At 45.1% G+C, this 13434-nt stretch overlaps 1 protein-coding gene across 4 annotated transcripts in view; it reads left to right on the top strand.

Moving 5' to 3' along the window:
• The window catches only part of mtm1 (myotubularin 1), a 113365-nt gene that overhangs the window by 67252 nt on the left and 32679 nt on the right, over window positions 1-13434 (top strand). For all 4 annotated transcript variants that reach the window (XM_078211796.1, XM_078211797.1, XM_078211798.1 and 1 more), the window contains one exon: window positions 12995-13078. In XM_078211796.1, coding sequence (XP_078067922.1) covers window positions 12995-13078 — 84 coding nt within the window. The remainder of the gene's footprint in view (window positions 1-12994; window positions 13079-13434) is intronic.

Raw genomic sequence — 13434 nt, 5'->3', positions numbered from 1 at the left:
GCACTAGAAAGCTTTAGATTGGCTAAGAGGGAGTTGAAGAGCGAGCTTAGAAGGGCTAAAAGGGGACATGAGAAGACTTTGGCGGATAGGGTTAAAGAGAATCCTAAGGCGTTCTATAGGTATGTCAAGAACAGAAGGTTGGTTAGGGCAAGTTTAGGGCCAGTTATAGATGGCAGAGGGAAGTTATGTGTGGAACCGGAGGAGATTGGTGAAGCATTGAACCAATATTTCTCTTCGGTGTTCACGCAAGGGGACATGAATATAGCTGAGGAGGACACTGGGTTGCAAGGGAGTAGAATAGACAGTATTACAGTTGATAAGGAGGATGTGCAGGATATTCTGGAGGGTCTGAAAATAGATAAATCCCCTGGTCCGGATGGGATTTATCCAAGGATTCTCTGGGAGGCAAGAGAAGTGATTGCAGAGCCTCTGGCTCTGATCTTCAGGTCGTCGTTGGCCTCTGGTATAGTACCAGAAGATTGGAGGTTAGCGAATGTTGTCCCATTGTTTAAGAAGGGGAACAGAGACTTCCCCGGGAATTATAGACCGGTGAGTCTCACTTCTGTTGTCGGCAAGATGTTGGAAAAAATTATAAGGGATAGGATTTATAGTTATTTGGAGAGTAATGAATTGATAGGTGATAGTCAGCATGGTTTTGTGGCAGGTAGGTCGTGCCTTACTAACCTTATTGAGTTTTTTGAGAAAGTGACCAAGGAGATGGATGGGGGCAGGGCAGTGGACGTGGTATATATGGATTTTAGTAAGGCGTTTGATAAGGTTCACCATGGTAGGCTTCTGCAGAAAATGCAGATGTATGGGATTGGGGGTGATCTAGGAAATTGGATCAGGAATTGGCTAGCGGATAGGAAACAGAGGGTGGTGGTTGATAGTAAATATTCATCATGGAGTGCGGTTACAAGTGGTGTACCTCAGGGATCTGTTTTGGGGCCACTGCTGTTTGTAATATTTATTAATGATCTGGATGAGGGTATAGTTGGGTGGATTAGCAAATTTGCTGATGACACCAAAGTCGGTGGTGTGGTAGACAGTGAGGAAGGGTGTCGTAGTTTGCAGGAAGACTTAGACAGGTTGCAAAGTTGGGCCGAGAGGTGGCGGATGGAGTTTAATGCGGAGAAGTGTGAGGTAATTCACTTTGGTAGGAATAACAGATGTGTTGAGTATAGGGCTAACGGGAGGACTTTGAATAGTGTGGAGGAGCAGAGGGATCTAGGTATATGTGTGCATAGATCCCTGAAAGTTGGGAATCAAGTAGATAAGGTTGTTAAGAAGGCATATGGTGTCTTGGCGTTTATTGGTAGGGGGATTGAATTTAGGAGTCGTAGCGTTATGTTGCAACTGTACACAACTCTGGTGCGGCCGCACTTGGAGTACTGTGTGCAGTTCTGGTCCCCACATTACAGGAAGGATGTGGAGGCTTTGGAGAGGGTGCAGAGGAGGTTTACCAGGATGTTGCCTGGTATGGAGGGGAGATCCTATGAGGAGAGGCTGAGGGATTTGGGATTGTTTTCGCTGGAAAGGCGGCGGCTAAGAGGGGATCTTATTGAAACATATAAGATGATTAGAGGTTTAGATAGGGTGGATAGTGATAGCCTTTTTCCTCTGATGGAGAAATCCAGCACGAGGGGGCATGGCTTTAAATTGAGGGGGGGTAGTTATAGAACCGATGTCAGGGGTAGGTTCTTTACCCAGAGGGTGGTGAGGGATTGGAATGCCCTGCCAGCATCAGTAGTAAATGCGCCTAGTTTGGGGGCGTTTAAGAGATCCGTAGATAGGTTCATGGACGAAATGAAATTGGTTTAGGTTGGAGGGTCACAGTTTTTTTTTTTTAACTGGTCGGTGCAACATCGTGGGCCGAAGGGCCTGTTCTGCGCTGTAATGTTCTATGTTCTATGTTCTAAGACAGTTAGTGAGATTTTGCAAGCCCAGGCAAGTCGTGGGGGTTACGGATAGTGTGACATGAACCCAAGATCCCGGTTGAGGCCGTCCTCGTGTGCGGAACTTGGCTATCTGTCTCTGCTCAGCGATTCTGCATTGTCGTGTGTCGTGAAGGCTGCCTTGGAGAACGCTTACCCGAAGATCAGAGGCTGAATGCCCTTGACTGCTGAAGTGTTCTCCACAGGAAGGGAACACGCCTGCCTGGGTGACTGTTGCACAGTGTCCATTATCCGTTGTCGTAGCGTCTGCATGGTCTCCCCAATGTACCATGCCGTGGAACATCCTTTCCTGCAGTGTATCAGGTAGACAGCATTGGCCGAGTTGCAAGAGTATGTACCATGTACCTGGTGGATGGTGTTCTCGCATGAGATGATGGCATCCATGTCGATGATCCGGCACGTCTTACAGAGGTTGCTGTGGCAGGGTTGTGTGGTGTCATGATCACTGTTCTCCTGAAGGCTGGGTAGTTTGCTGCAGACAATGGTCTGCTTGAGGTTGTGCGGTTGTTTGAAGACAAGAAGTGGGGGTGTGGGGATGGCCTTGGCGAGATGTTGAAGGCTTCGGAGAAGACGTCGTAGCTTCTCCACTCCAGGGAAGTACTGGACGACGAAGGGTACTCTGTCTGCCATGTCCCGTGTTTGTCTGAGGAGGTCGGTGTGGTTTTTCGCTGTGGCAGACTAGCTTTGGAGCAGTGCTTTGAAAGCTTGTGCTACCAAATAAACCTCTTGGACTTTAACCTGGTGTTGTGAGACTTCTTACTGTAGATTTATACCAGAATATTTTGTAAAACTGTAGGTGCACTCAGTTTCTGGCACTACACATTTGTAGAAATTTACAACAGTGATAAGAATAATTATGATGTGGAGATGCCGGCGTTGGACTGGGGTAAGCACAGTAAGAAGTCTCTCAACACCAACTTAAAGTCCAACAGGACTTTATAAACCTGTTGGACTTTAACCTGGTGTTGTAAGAATAATTATCACAGGGAGTGGCACAGTGGTTAGCAGTGCTGCCTCACAGCGCCAGGCCAGGTTTGATTCCCAGCTTGGATGTGTTGAGTTTGCACGTTCTCCCTGTGTATGCGTGGGTTTCCTCCGGGTGCTCTGGTTTCCTCCCACAGTCTGAAAGATGTGCTGGTTAGGTGCATTGATCCGAACAGACGCTGCATTGTGGCGACTAGGGGATTTTCGCAGTATCTTCATTGCAGTGACTAATAAATAAACTTTTTTAATTCATTGAAAATACCCAACCGCATTATTGTAGTTCCGGAAAAGATATAAAACAGTTCAGTACCTGGAACAAAGCTCTACAGCACACAGTATTCAATTACTGTGTCACCCCAAGCAACCTGCCTTAGAGGGCATGCAATAAAGGATTCTGCAAGAGCTCTACTTTTTGGAGTCATACCTAGCACAAAGATGCCCTCTTGGCAAAAAATGGACAAGGAAACCTGGTGATTACCATGCACCACCCCCCACCTCAGCTGGTGAATCAGTACTCCTCCATGTTGAACACCACTTGGAGGAAGGCAAGGGCACTGAGGAAGATGGTTTTGGTGGTTGGAGATCAATCATCTCAGTTCCAGGACATCACTGCAGGATTTCCTCAGTAGTGTCTTCGGCCCAACTATCTTCACCTGCTTCATCAACAACTTTCCCTCCAACATAAGGTCAGAAGTGGGGATGTTCACTGATGACTGCACAATGTTCAGCGCCATTGGTGACTCCTCAGATATAGAAGCAGTCTATGTCCAAATGCAGCAAGACCAGGACAATATCCAGGATTGGGCTGACAAGTGGCAAGGCAATGATCATCTTCAACAAGGGAGGATCTGACCATTGCCCCATGACATTCAATGGTATTACCATTGCTGAATTCCCACACTATCAACATCCTGGGGCTGACTATTGACCCAAAACTGAACTGAACTAGTCATATAAATACTGTGGCTACAAGAGCAGGTCAGAAGCTCTGAATCTTGTGGCAAGTAGCTCACCACCTGACTCCCCAAAGCCTGTCCCACCATCTACACAAGTGAGGATTGTGTGGAGTACTCTGCACTTGCTGGATGAGTGCAGCTCCAACAACATGCAAAAATCTTGGCACCATTCAAGACAGAGCAGCCCACTTCTTTGGCACCACATCCACAGAAGTCTCACAACACCCGGGTTAAAGTCCAACCGGTTTATTTGGTAGCAAAAGCCACAAGCTTTCGGAGCTCTGCCCCTTCATCAGGTGAGTGGGAGGTCTGGTCACAAACAGGGCATATAAAGACACAAACTCAATTTGCAAAATAATGGTTGGAATGCGAGTCTTTACAGGTAATCAAGTCTTAAGGGTGCAGACAATGTGAGTGGAGAGAGGGTTAAGCACAGGTTAAAGAGATGTGTATTGTCTCCAGACAGGACAGTTAGTGAGTGCAAACCCAGGCAAGTCGTGGGGGTTACAGATAGTGTGACATGAACCCAAGATCCCGGTTGAAACTGTCCTCGTGTGCGGAACTTGGCTATCAGTCTCTGCTCAGCGACTCTGCGTTGTCGTGAAGGCCGTCTTGGAGAACGCTTACCCGAAGATCAGAGGCTGAATCCCGTGACCGCTGAAGTGTTCCCCAACAGGAAGAGAACACTCTTGCCTGGTGATTGTCGCACCAACCTCCTCAGAAGACAAACACTGGACACGGCGGACAGACTCCCTTCGTTGTCCAATATTCCCCAGAGCGGAGAAGCTACAACATCATCTCCGGAGCCTTCAACATGTCATTGATGAAGATGAACATCTTGCCAAGGCCATCCCCACACCCCCACTTCTTGCCTTCAAACAACCGCACAATCTCAAACAGACCATTGTCTGCAGCAAACTACCCAGCCTTCAGGAGAACAGTGACCACGGCACCACATAACCCTGCCACAGCAACCTCTGCAAGACGTGTCGGATGCCATCATCTCACATGAGAACACCATCCACCAGGTACACGGTACATACTCTTGCAACTCGGCCAATGCTGTCTACCTGATACGCTGCAGGAAAGGATGTCCCGAGGCATGGTACATTGGGGAGACCATGCAGACGCTACGACAACGGATGAATGAACACTGCTCGACAATCACCAGGCAAGAGTGCTCTCTTCCTGTTGGGGAACACTTCACCGGTCACAGGCATTTGGCCTCTGATCTTTGGGTAAGCGTTCTCCAAGGCGGCCTTCACGACACACGATAGCGCAGAGTCGCTGAGCAGAGACTGATAGCCAAGTTCTGCACACATGAGGATGGCCTCAACCGGGATCTTGGGTTCATGTCACACTATCTGTAACCCCCACGACTTGCCTGGGCTTGCAAAATCTCACTAACTGTCCTGGCTGGAGACAATACACACCTCTTTAACCTGGGCTTAACCCATCTCCACTCACATTGTCTGTACCTTTAAGACTTGATTACCTGTAAAGACTCGCATTCCAACCATTATTTTGTAAATTGAGTTTGTGTCTTTATATGCCCTGTTTGTGACCAGAACTCCCACTCACCTGATGAAGGGGCAGCACTCCGAAAGCTAGTGGCTTGTGCTACCAAATAAACCGGTTGGACTTTAACCTGGTGTTGTGAGACTTCTTACTGTGTTTAACCCAGTCCAATGCCGGCATCTCCACATCATGGCTACCACGTACACAAATATACACTCAGTCCACCACTGCCACACTGTGGCAGCAGTGTGTAACATCGACAAGATGCACTGCAGAAACTCACCAAGACTCCTTCGGCAGAACCTTCTAAACCCATGAGTGCTACAATCAAGAAGGACAAGGGCAGCAGATGCATGGGAGCATCACCACATGAAAGTTGCCCTCCAAACCATTCACCATCCTGACTTGGAAATATATCGCCATTCCTTTACTGTCACTCGGTCAAAATCCTGGAATTCCCTCCCCACCAACATTGGGTATACCTACAACATATGGACTGTAGTGGTTTAAGAGGACAGCTCACCACCACCTTCTCAAGGGCAATTGATAGGCAATTAATGCTAGCCTAGCCACATACCATGGAAGAATAAAAAATAACTAGCTTTCTCTCGTGCTCTAATTTATTCCTCGTTATTTTGTCATTTTTGACCTTTAATTTTTTGTTCAACTTTCTAATCTACTAATCTTCACGGAATTGTATGTGTTTTCTTTCTATTTGCTATGCAGTGTGCACTGCTGCCTCACAGCTCAGAGACCTAGGTTCAATTCCCAGCTTGGGTCACTGTCTGTGTGGAGTTTGCACGTTTTCCCCGTGTCTGCGTGGGTTGCCTCCCGGTGCTCCGGTTTCCTCCTGTCCAAAGATATACAGGTTAGGTGGATTGGCCATGCTAAATTGCCCCTTAGTGTCCCGGGATACATAGATTAGAGGGTTTAGTGGGGTTAATATGTGGGATTATGGGAATAAGGCCTGGATGGTTTGTTGTCGTGTGGACTTGATGGGCCAAATGGCCTCCTTCTGCACTGTCGGGTTTCTGATTTCTATGATTATCTTTAACTTCCTGGTCTCAGACTAAAAATGTGTTGGTCAAAGCTCCATATCAGATCGTAATCATTGCTACTTATTAGAACTTGCTGTGGTAAACTGGATGCATTACCTCCAACAGTAACTACATTTCAAAAAGCATTTAATTTGCTATAAAGTGCTTTAGGACATCCTAAAGACATGAAAGACTCTATATATACTTTAATAAACAGCAGCAGCAGTCTGAGTGGCGATCACCCAATGTTTTAGCCATTAGTCTGTGGCCCAGAAAAAAAACAGAAATTCACACACTTCTAAGCCTACTCCTGTAAAAATGTTCCCGACCCTAGCCCTTGGAGACGGTTCTTGCTCCAAAGTGCAAATGTCAGGAAGATGATGCAGAGACTCCGATTTGCGGGGCCGAAGGTCGGCGATTGCATGCATGTTCATTTAAACATCTGCTTCCATATGACCCGACCATGTGGAGTTTCCAGCACAAATCTCTCTGTCGAACTCCATCATCAATTATAGTCTTGATCTGTGAGCTTTGAGGCACAACTGCAGACTTGCTGCACCTCATTGTCTGCCTCTTCCACTTTTCCTAGTCTCTCGTATGGAGTGTTCTATATTGAGGTACTTCCGAGGAAATTAAACTCCTTCAACCCTGACGCTGGGCAGGAGCAGGAAATTCCACTCCTACATGTCAAATCACAGACCAGGTCCTGTGGTAAGACTTGATGAGCCGCAAGAACTCCAGCAATTAAATGCAAATCATTTCTCAATACGTTTGCAATGACCCATTGCACAAACTCCCTTGTATAGCACTGATTAGCAGCTGACCTCGGAGGTGCCTATGGGGAAGCAAGCATAGGAAATGGAGCAGTAATGTACTGATGCAAAAAGACACCTGAGGCTTGGATTAAGGCATGTTGCTGGAGCAGTGGAGAAGTACTTTGCTCTTTAACTAACTGTGTAATGCTACACCGAGTACCTAAAAAAGAAACTCTCTTTTACAGTGTTATCAGTCAACATAAAGGGATAAAAGGCAAGAGAGTTTCTCAAAAAAAAAATCAGAATTAACCATGCGGAGTAAATATATTTCTGTAAGCATTAGAGAAAACATCTCAGAAACCAACCAATGTGTAGATACAAGGAAGTAATTTCAAAATCGCAAATACCAGGATTTGGATAATAGTGGAATTGCATTAATTTCACTCCAAAGGTATCTGAAACAGATCAGTCTTTCCATTTCTCATTCTTCCGTTTGAAAACAATTGGTTCAATCCCCACCCCAGACTTAAGCATTTCATCTCAGTTGACACCAGTGTAGCACTGAGGGGTATTCCACAATCACAAATACTATGGCCCATAACCTCCTGGTTCTCCAGCATCACATTTAGGGGATCCCAATGATGCGCTGGGATGATGCGATAGGAAGTTCCCATGCAAAAGTTTACTCGGCAATTGTCCAGAAGTGCTAACTTCCCCTAGACAATTGCGCTGGGCTGGGAACTATCTGACAGAAGCGATTTAAATTGCTAACTTCAGATGGTTCTGCCAGTTTTACCCTGTTAGTTACTCAGAGATGGAAGGAGAAAAAACGCGTCTAACTCCAGAGTAACTATTTGAACACCCAGACCTAGCCTCGCATGAACACCCACCGCAGACATGACCCCATTAACAGATTCTCCACACCCGACCTGATCGACCCTGCCCGCACCCCCCCTCAGTCTGAACCAATATCCCCCTTCAGTGCTGTAAAAGAGGGGCATTCCTTTGTTCCCTGCGCCAGTTACTCCTCACCGATGCAGCCGGGGGTGCAATTCGCTGCTCCTCTGTCACCCAGCCTGAGTGAGGAAGGTTGGGTGAGACAGGGGCTTTGCAATTACAGTGAGGGGAAGTGCATCAAGAGCGGAAACCCATCGGAGATTGCCACTCTGAGGAAATTAGGGAAAAGATGAAGTTGTCCTGTTTGGCAGGAAGAATCGAAAAGCAGTGCATTATTAAAATGGAGAGAGATTGCAGAATTCCAGTACAGTGATATCTGGTGCCCCGGTATTTGAATCTCTCAAAGTTAGTATGCAGGTGCAGTAGGTGATTAGGGAAACAATTGGAATATTGTTTATTGCAAAGGAGGCTGAATCCAAAAGGGAGGTTTTGCTACACACTGGCATCGATTAGAGTTTAGAAGAATGAGAGGCAACTTATTGAAGCATACAAGATCTATTGACACGGTGAATGCTGAGATGATTATTCCGTTTTTGGGAAAGGCTAGAATTAGGGGATGCAGGTTGATGGAAACAAATATACAAATGTCCAAATCAGGAGGCCCCCTTGAATTCGCTCCATCATTCAATAAGCTCAGGGTGATCTGATTGTGGCCTCGATTCCACTTTACTGTCTACCCACTTTTCCCTCAATCTATCTCACCCAGCCTTAAAGATATTTAATGATCCTGCCTCCAGCATTCTCAGGAAGAGAATTCCACATACCGCCTTGAGAGAGAAAAATTCTCCTAATCTTCTCTTCAATAAGCATATTTAACTAACTGAATCTCTACGTATGTCATTGCTCTCCTTATATTAACTCAACAAAACCATACAGTCATTGTCAGCAAAACATGACAAAAGATCTTTCCAAAGAACAACTGTAACAAATTAAGCCATTCGATCGTAGTCTCATTAATCTAAATCTGTAACAAGTGGCAGGAACCCATGCAGCAGGAATGGATAGCTTTAGGTTAAATAGCAGGTGGATTTAATTAATCTAATGTGCTGTTATGCTATAGAAAAATAATAGTTTAGTGCTGTTCTTTGAGTCCTTGAGGGCTGTGTAGAGATTTATTTCTCTCTCTCGGCACTGTGGCACAGTGGTTAGCACTGCTGCCTCACAGCACCAGGGACCCGAGTTCAATTCCGGCTTGGGTCACTGTCTGTGCGGAGTCTGCACGTTCACCCCGTGTCTGTGTGGGTTTCCTCCGGGTGCTCTGATATCCTCCCACAGTCCGAAAGATGTGCTGGTTAGGTGCATTGGCCATGCTAAATTCTCCCTCAGTGTACCCGAACAGGTGCCGGAATGTGGCCACTCAGGGGTTTTCACCGTAACTTCTTGCAGTGTCAATGTAAGTCTATTTGTGACACTAATAACATAGAACATAGAACAGTACAGCACAGAACAGGCCCTTCGGCCCACGATGTTGTGCCGAGCTTTATCTGAAACCAAGATCAAGCTATCCCACTCCCTATCATCCTGGTGTGCTCCATGTGCCTATCCAATAACCGCTTAAATGTTTCTAAAGTGTCTGACTCCACTATCACTGCAGGCAGTCCATTCCACACCCCAACCACTCTCTGCGTAAAGAACCTACCTCTGATATCCGTCCTGTATCTCCCACCACGAACCCTATAGTTATGCCCCCTTGTAATAGCTCCATCCACCCGAGGAAATAGTCTTAAACTATTTTAAGTTTAAGCCGAGGTATTGAGTTTAAAAATTGGCAAGTCATGTTGCAGCTTTGTAGAACCTTAGTTAGGCCGCACTTAGAATATAGTGTTCAATTCTGGTCGTCACACTACCAGAAGGATGTGGAGGCTTTGGAGAGGGTACAGAAAAGATTTAGCAGGATGTTGCCTGGTATGGAGGGCATTAGCTATGAGGAGAGGTTGGAGAAACTTCGTTTGTTCTCACTGGAGCGACGGAGGTTGAGAGGAACCCTGATAGAAGTCTACAAGATTGAGAGGCATGGACAGAGTGGATAGTCAGAAGCTTTTTCCCAGGGTGGAAGAGTCAATTACTAGGGGGCATAGGTTTAAGGTGCGAGGGGCAAGGTTTAAAAGAGATGTATGAGGCAGATTTTTTACACAGAGTGGTGGGTGCCTGGAACTCGTTGCCGGGGGAGGTAGTGGAAGCGGATACGGTAGTGACTTTTAAGGGGCTTCTTGACAAGTACATGAAATGGATGGGATTAGAGGGATATAGTCCCTGGAAGGGTAGGGGGTTTTAGTTCAGTCGGGCAGCATGGTCGGTGCAGGCTTGGAGGGCCGAAGGGCCTGTTCCTGTGCTGTAATTTTCTTTGTTCTTATTTTGCAAAAGAGAACATGCACTGTTCCTATTTTTTGTGTTTATCAAACCTTTTCCTCAATTCAATAAGGTCATGACTGAACTCAGTTTGCATTATTTCTTGATTTCTTTCGTGCCCAAATATTTAACAATCTGACAACATCCTTTGGTCTTTGGTAGAAAATTCCGAAGATTCAGAACCATCCGAGTGAAGAAATTTCTCCCCGTCCGGGGGAAATATTCTCCAACCAGTCAAGCCCCTTAAAAATGTTCTGTTTCAATCAGATCACCCCTCCTTTTAAACTCGAGTGAATCTCGGCCTCACCTATAGGACAGTCCCTTCATCTTAATCAGTTTAGTGAACCTTTGTTGCATTCCCTCTAAGGCAAGTTTTGTTTGTGGGATGTGGGTGTTGCTGGCAAGGCTAGTGTTTATTACCCACCACTAATTGACCTTGAGAAGATGGTCATGAGCTGCCTTCTTGAACCATTGCTACACATGTGGTATTGGATTTTGACCCATGAAAATCGATTTGATTTATTATTGTCATGTATTATTATAGTGAAAAGTATTGTTTCTTGCGCGCTATCCAGACAAAGCATACCATTCATACAGAAGGAAAGGAGAGAGCGCAGAATGTAGTGTTACAGTCATAGCTAGGGTGTAGAGAAAGAGCATTGTGAGAGTTTAAAAGAGTTAGAATAAAGTTTTAGAAGCATAGAACGAGAGTAAAAGATAGAATTAGAAGGTATGCTGGGCACAGCTTGCAAGAAGTTGCCTCGTTCCGGCACCATCTTGAAAAAAAAATCAAAGGCATGGCAATATATTTCCAAGCTAGGAAGGGGTATGATTAGGAGGGGAACTTGTGGGTGGTTGTTTTTCCATGTGCTTGTCAACTTGAAAATGATCCATTTATTCCTGCCCTGTTTTTCGTCTGTTAACATCTGCAATCCATATTGATATATGACCCCAATCCCATGAGACTTGGTTTTGTGTAATAACCTTCTATGTGACACCTTATTGAGTGCTTTTTGAAAATCTAAATACGCTGCATTCACTGGTTCCCCCTTATCTGCCCTTCTATTTGCAACCAGTGATCCTTCTAAGCCACACGTGTGTGTGGGGTGCACAGTAGCCCAGAAATACCATATAGGGATTGTAAAGTATTCTTTTTAAGATATTGCAGGTGTGCAGCCGCTGTAGATATCGTACATTTAAATCTTCTCTGCACCCTCTCCAAGCTCTTGTCACCTTTCTTACTGAACGTGGTGTCTAACTCTTTCAGTTTGATGCAGAGGCTGCATATGTTTTACTGTAATGTGCTGTACTTTACACTTGGCTGAACCAAATCCCATCTGCCATTGATCATTGCATATTTTGTCCAATTTAGTTAGTACTTGTGAAGCTGTCCCTTCAGATTTAGCAGTTCCTCCCAGTTTGGAGCCGTATATAAATCTGACTGATTTGCACTGAGTTTCTGAGCTGAATTTGCAATTAAAAATCGTAGCCATTGGATATCCCACTGCATGCTGCAAGTCTGTCCCAGACACTCCTCTAACAAGCACTCGCAATTTTCTATCTTTCAGACAGTTTACTCTCAATTTTTTCCTGAATCTTATCAGCTCTGACCTCCACCAGATAATACCATTGACAGCATTGCCCGCCCAGATTTATTATCTTTTCAGTTGAATTTTATTTTCCCCAAGTGTTATTTTCCAGCTCTGAATTCTGAACATTTGAGGTGCCTGTCAATAGCAGCCACCTCTTTGGGATTTGCAGTGGTGAATTAATATGATCACTTCTTGCTCTTCAGTCAGTTAGAACTGGGCTTGTTCAAGTCTGATGAAAGCAAAATACTGCAGATGCTGGAATCAAAAACAAAAACAGAAAATGCTGGAAAATCTCAGCAGGTCTGACTGCTTTTTTTTTGTGGAAAGAGAGAGAGATATGCCGTCCAGACTCTCAACGTTAGCTCTATTCTCTCCACAGATGTTGTCAGACCTGCTGAGATTTTCCAGCATTTTCTGGGTTTTTTTTGTTGGTCAAGGCCAATTTATTTTTGGGAAAGCTCAGAAGAACCAAACTCCCTGTGTAGATATTCTGGGTGCAGCCTGATAGCAACACTTTTACTATTTGAGATGTACCAAAAGATCCTAGAACCTTAATGCCTTAAACCATTTGAAGGGACAGTGGAAAGCAGGAGTTATTGACAGTGGTCATGTTTTTTCCACTGTGCTTCTGGTTTCTACCTGAAACCAGCCAGCAGTCGAAACAAAGCAGCTTCACTGATGGAAAGAACTGTCTTCAAATGCTCAGAGTAATGCAGTTTGTCATTCCAGGACAGTGTTGATTTTCTTGTAGAATCTTTTGAGTTCTTTTTTGCCCAGTCGGCCTGATTGAAATATACCACAAAGATATCGTGGGAAAATGTTGTGCTCACGGAGGAAACTAACAAAAGTATTAATCCTTTGTTTTAACAACTACCATTGTGTTTCTTTCAGCAATTTTTTGCATTTGAAAATAAAGAAACTTACCCTGAAGAAGGGTGGAAAGTTTATGACCCAGTTGAAGAATTTAAGAGGCAGGTGAGTTGCTTTATAAATTTTATGATTGGGGCCCACTCAGCTTAGAATTGTCTGAGGTATTTGATTTTGAATTCCTTTACATCATTCAACAACTGACTACTAAAGTCAAGTTTGCAATCCCTTTGTCTTTTTTCTTCAGTGAAACCTTTACTGTCCCTCATCACGTTTGGCGCACCCAGTTACATCCCTTGCACTGTCCTTTACTCCCTCAAGTTCAAGGAGTGCAGACTTGAGTACTGCAGTGCAAAACTGTTTTAGCCAGATGCCACCAGATCTGGCTGGGCCTCGTCAAGAGCTATTAGGCCACCCTCTGCTGTGCCAAATGTGTCCACTCCTTTGGGATCATAAAGAACAGA

The sequence above is a fragment of the Mustelus asterias genome, chromosome 4 (genome assembly GCF_964213995.1).
Source record: "Mustelus asterias chromosome 4, sMusAst1.hap1.1, whole genome shotgun sequence".
NCBI lineage: Eukaryota > Metazoa > Chordata > Chondrichthyes > Carcharhiniformes > Triakidae > Mustelus > Mustelus asterias.
This window is presented reverse-complemented; position numbering and strand designations above follow the sequence as displayed.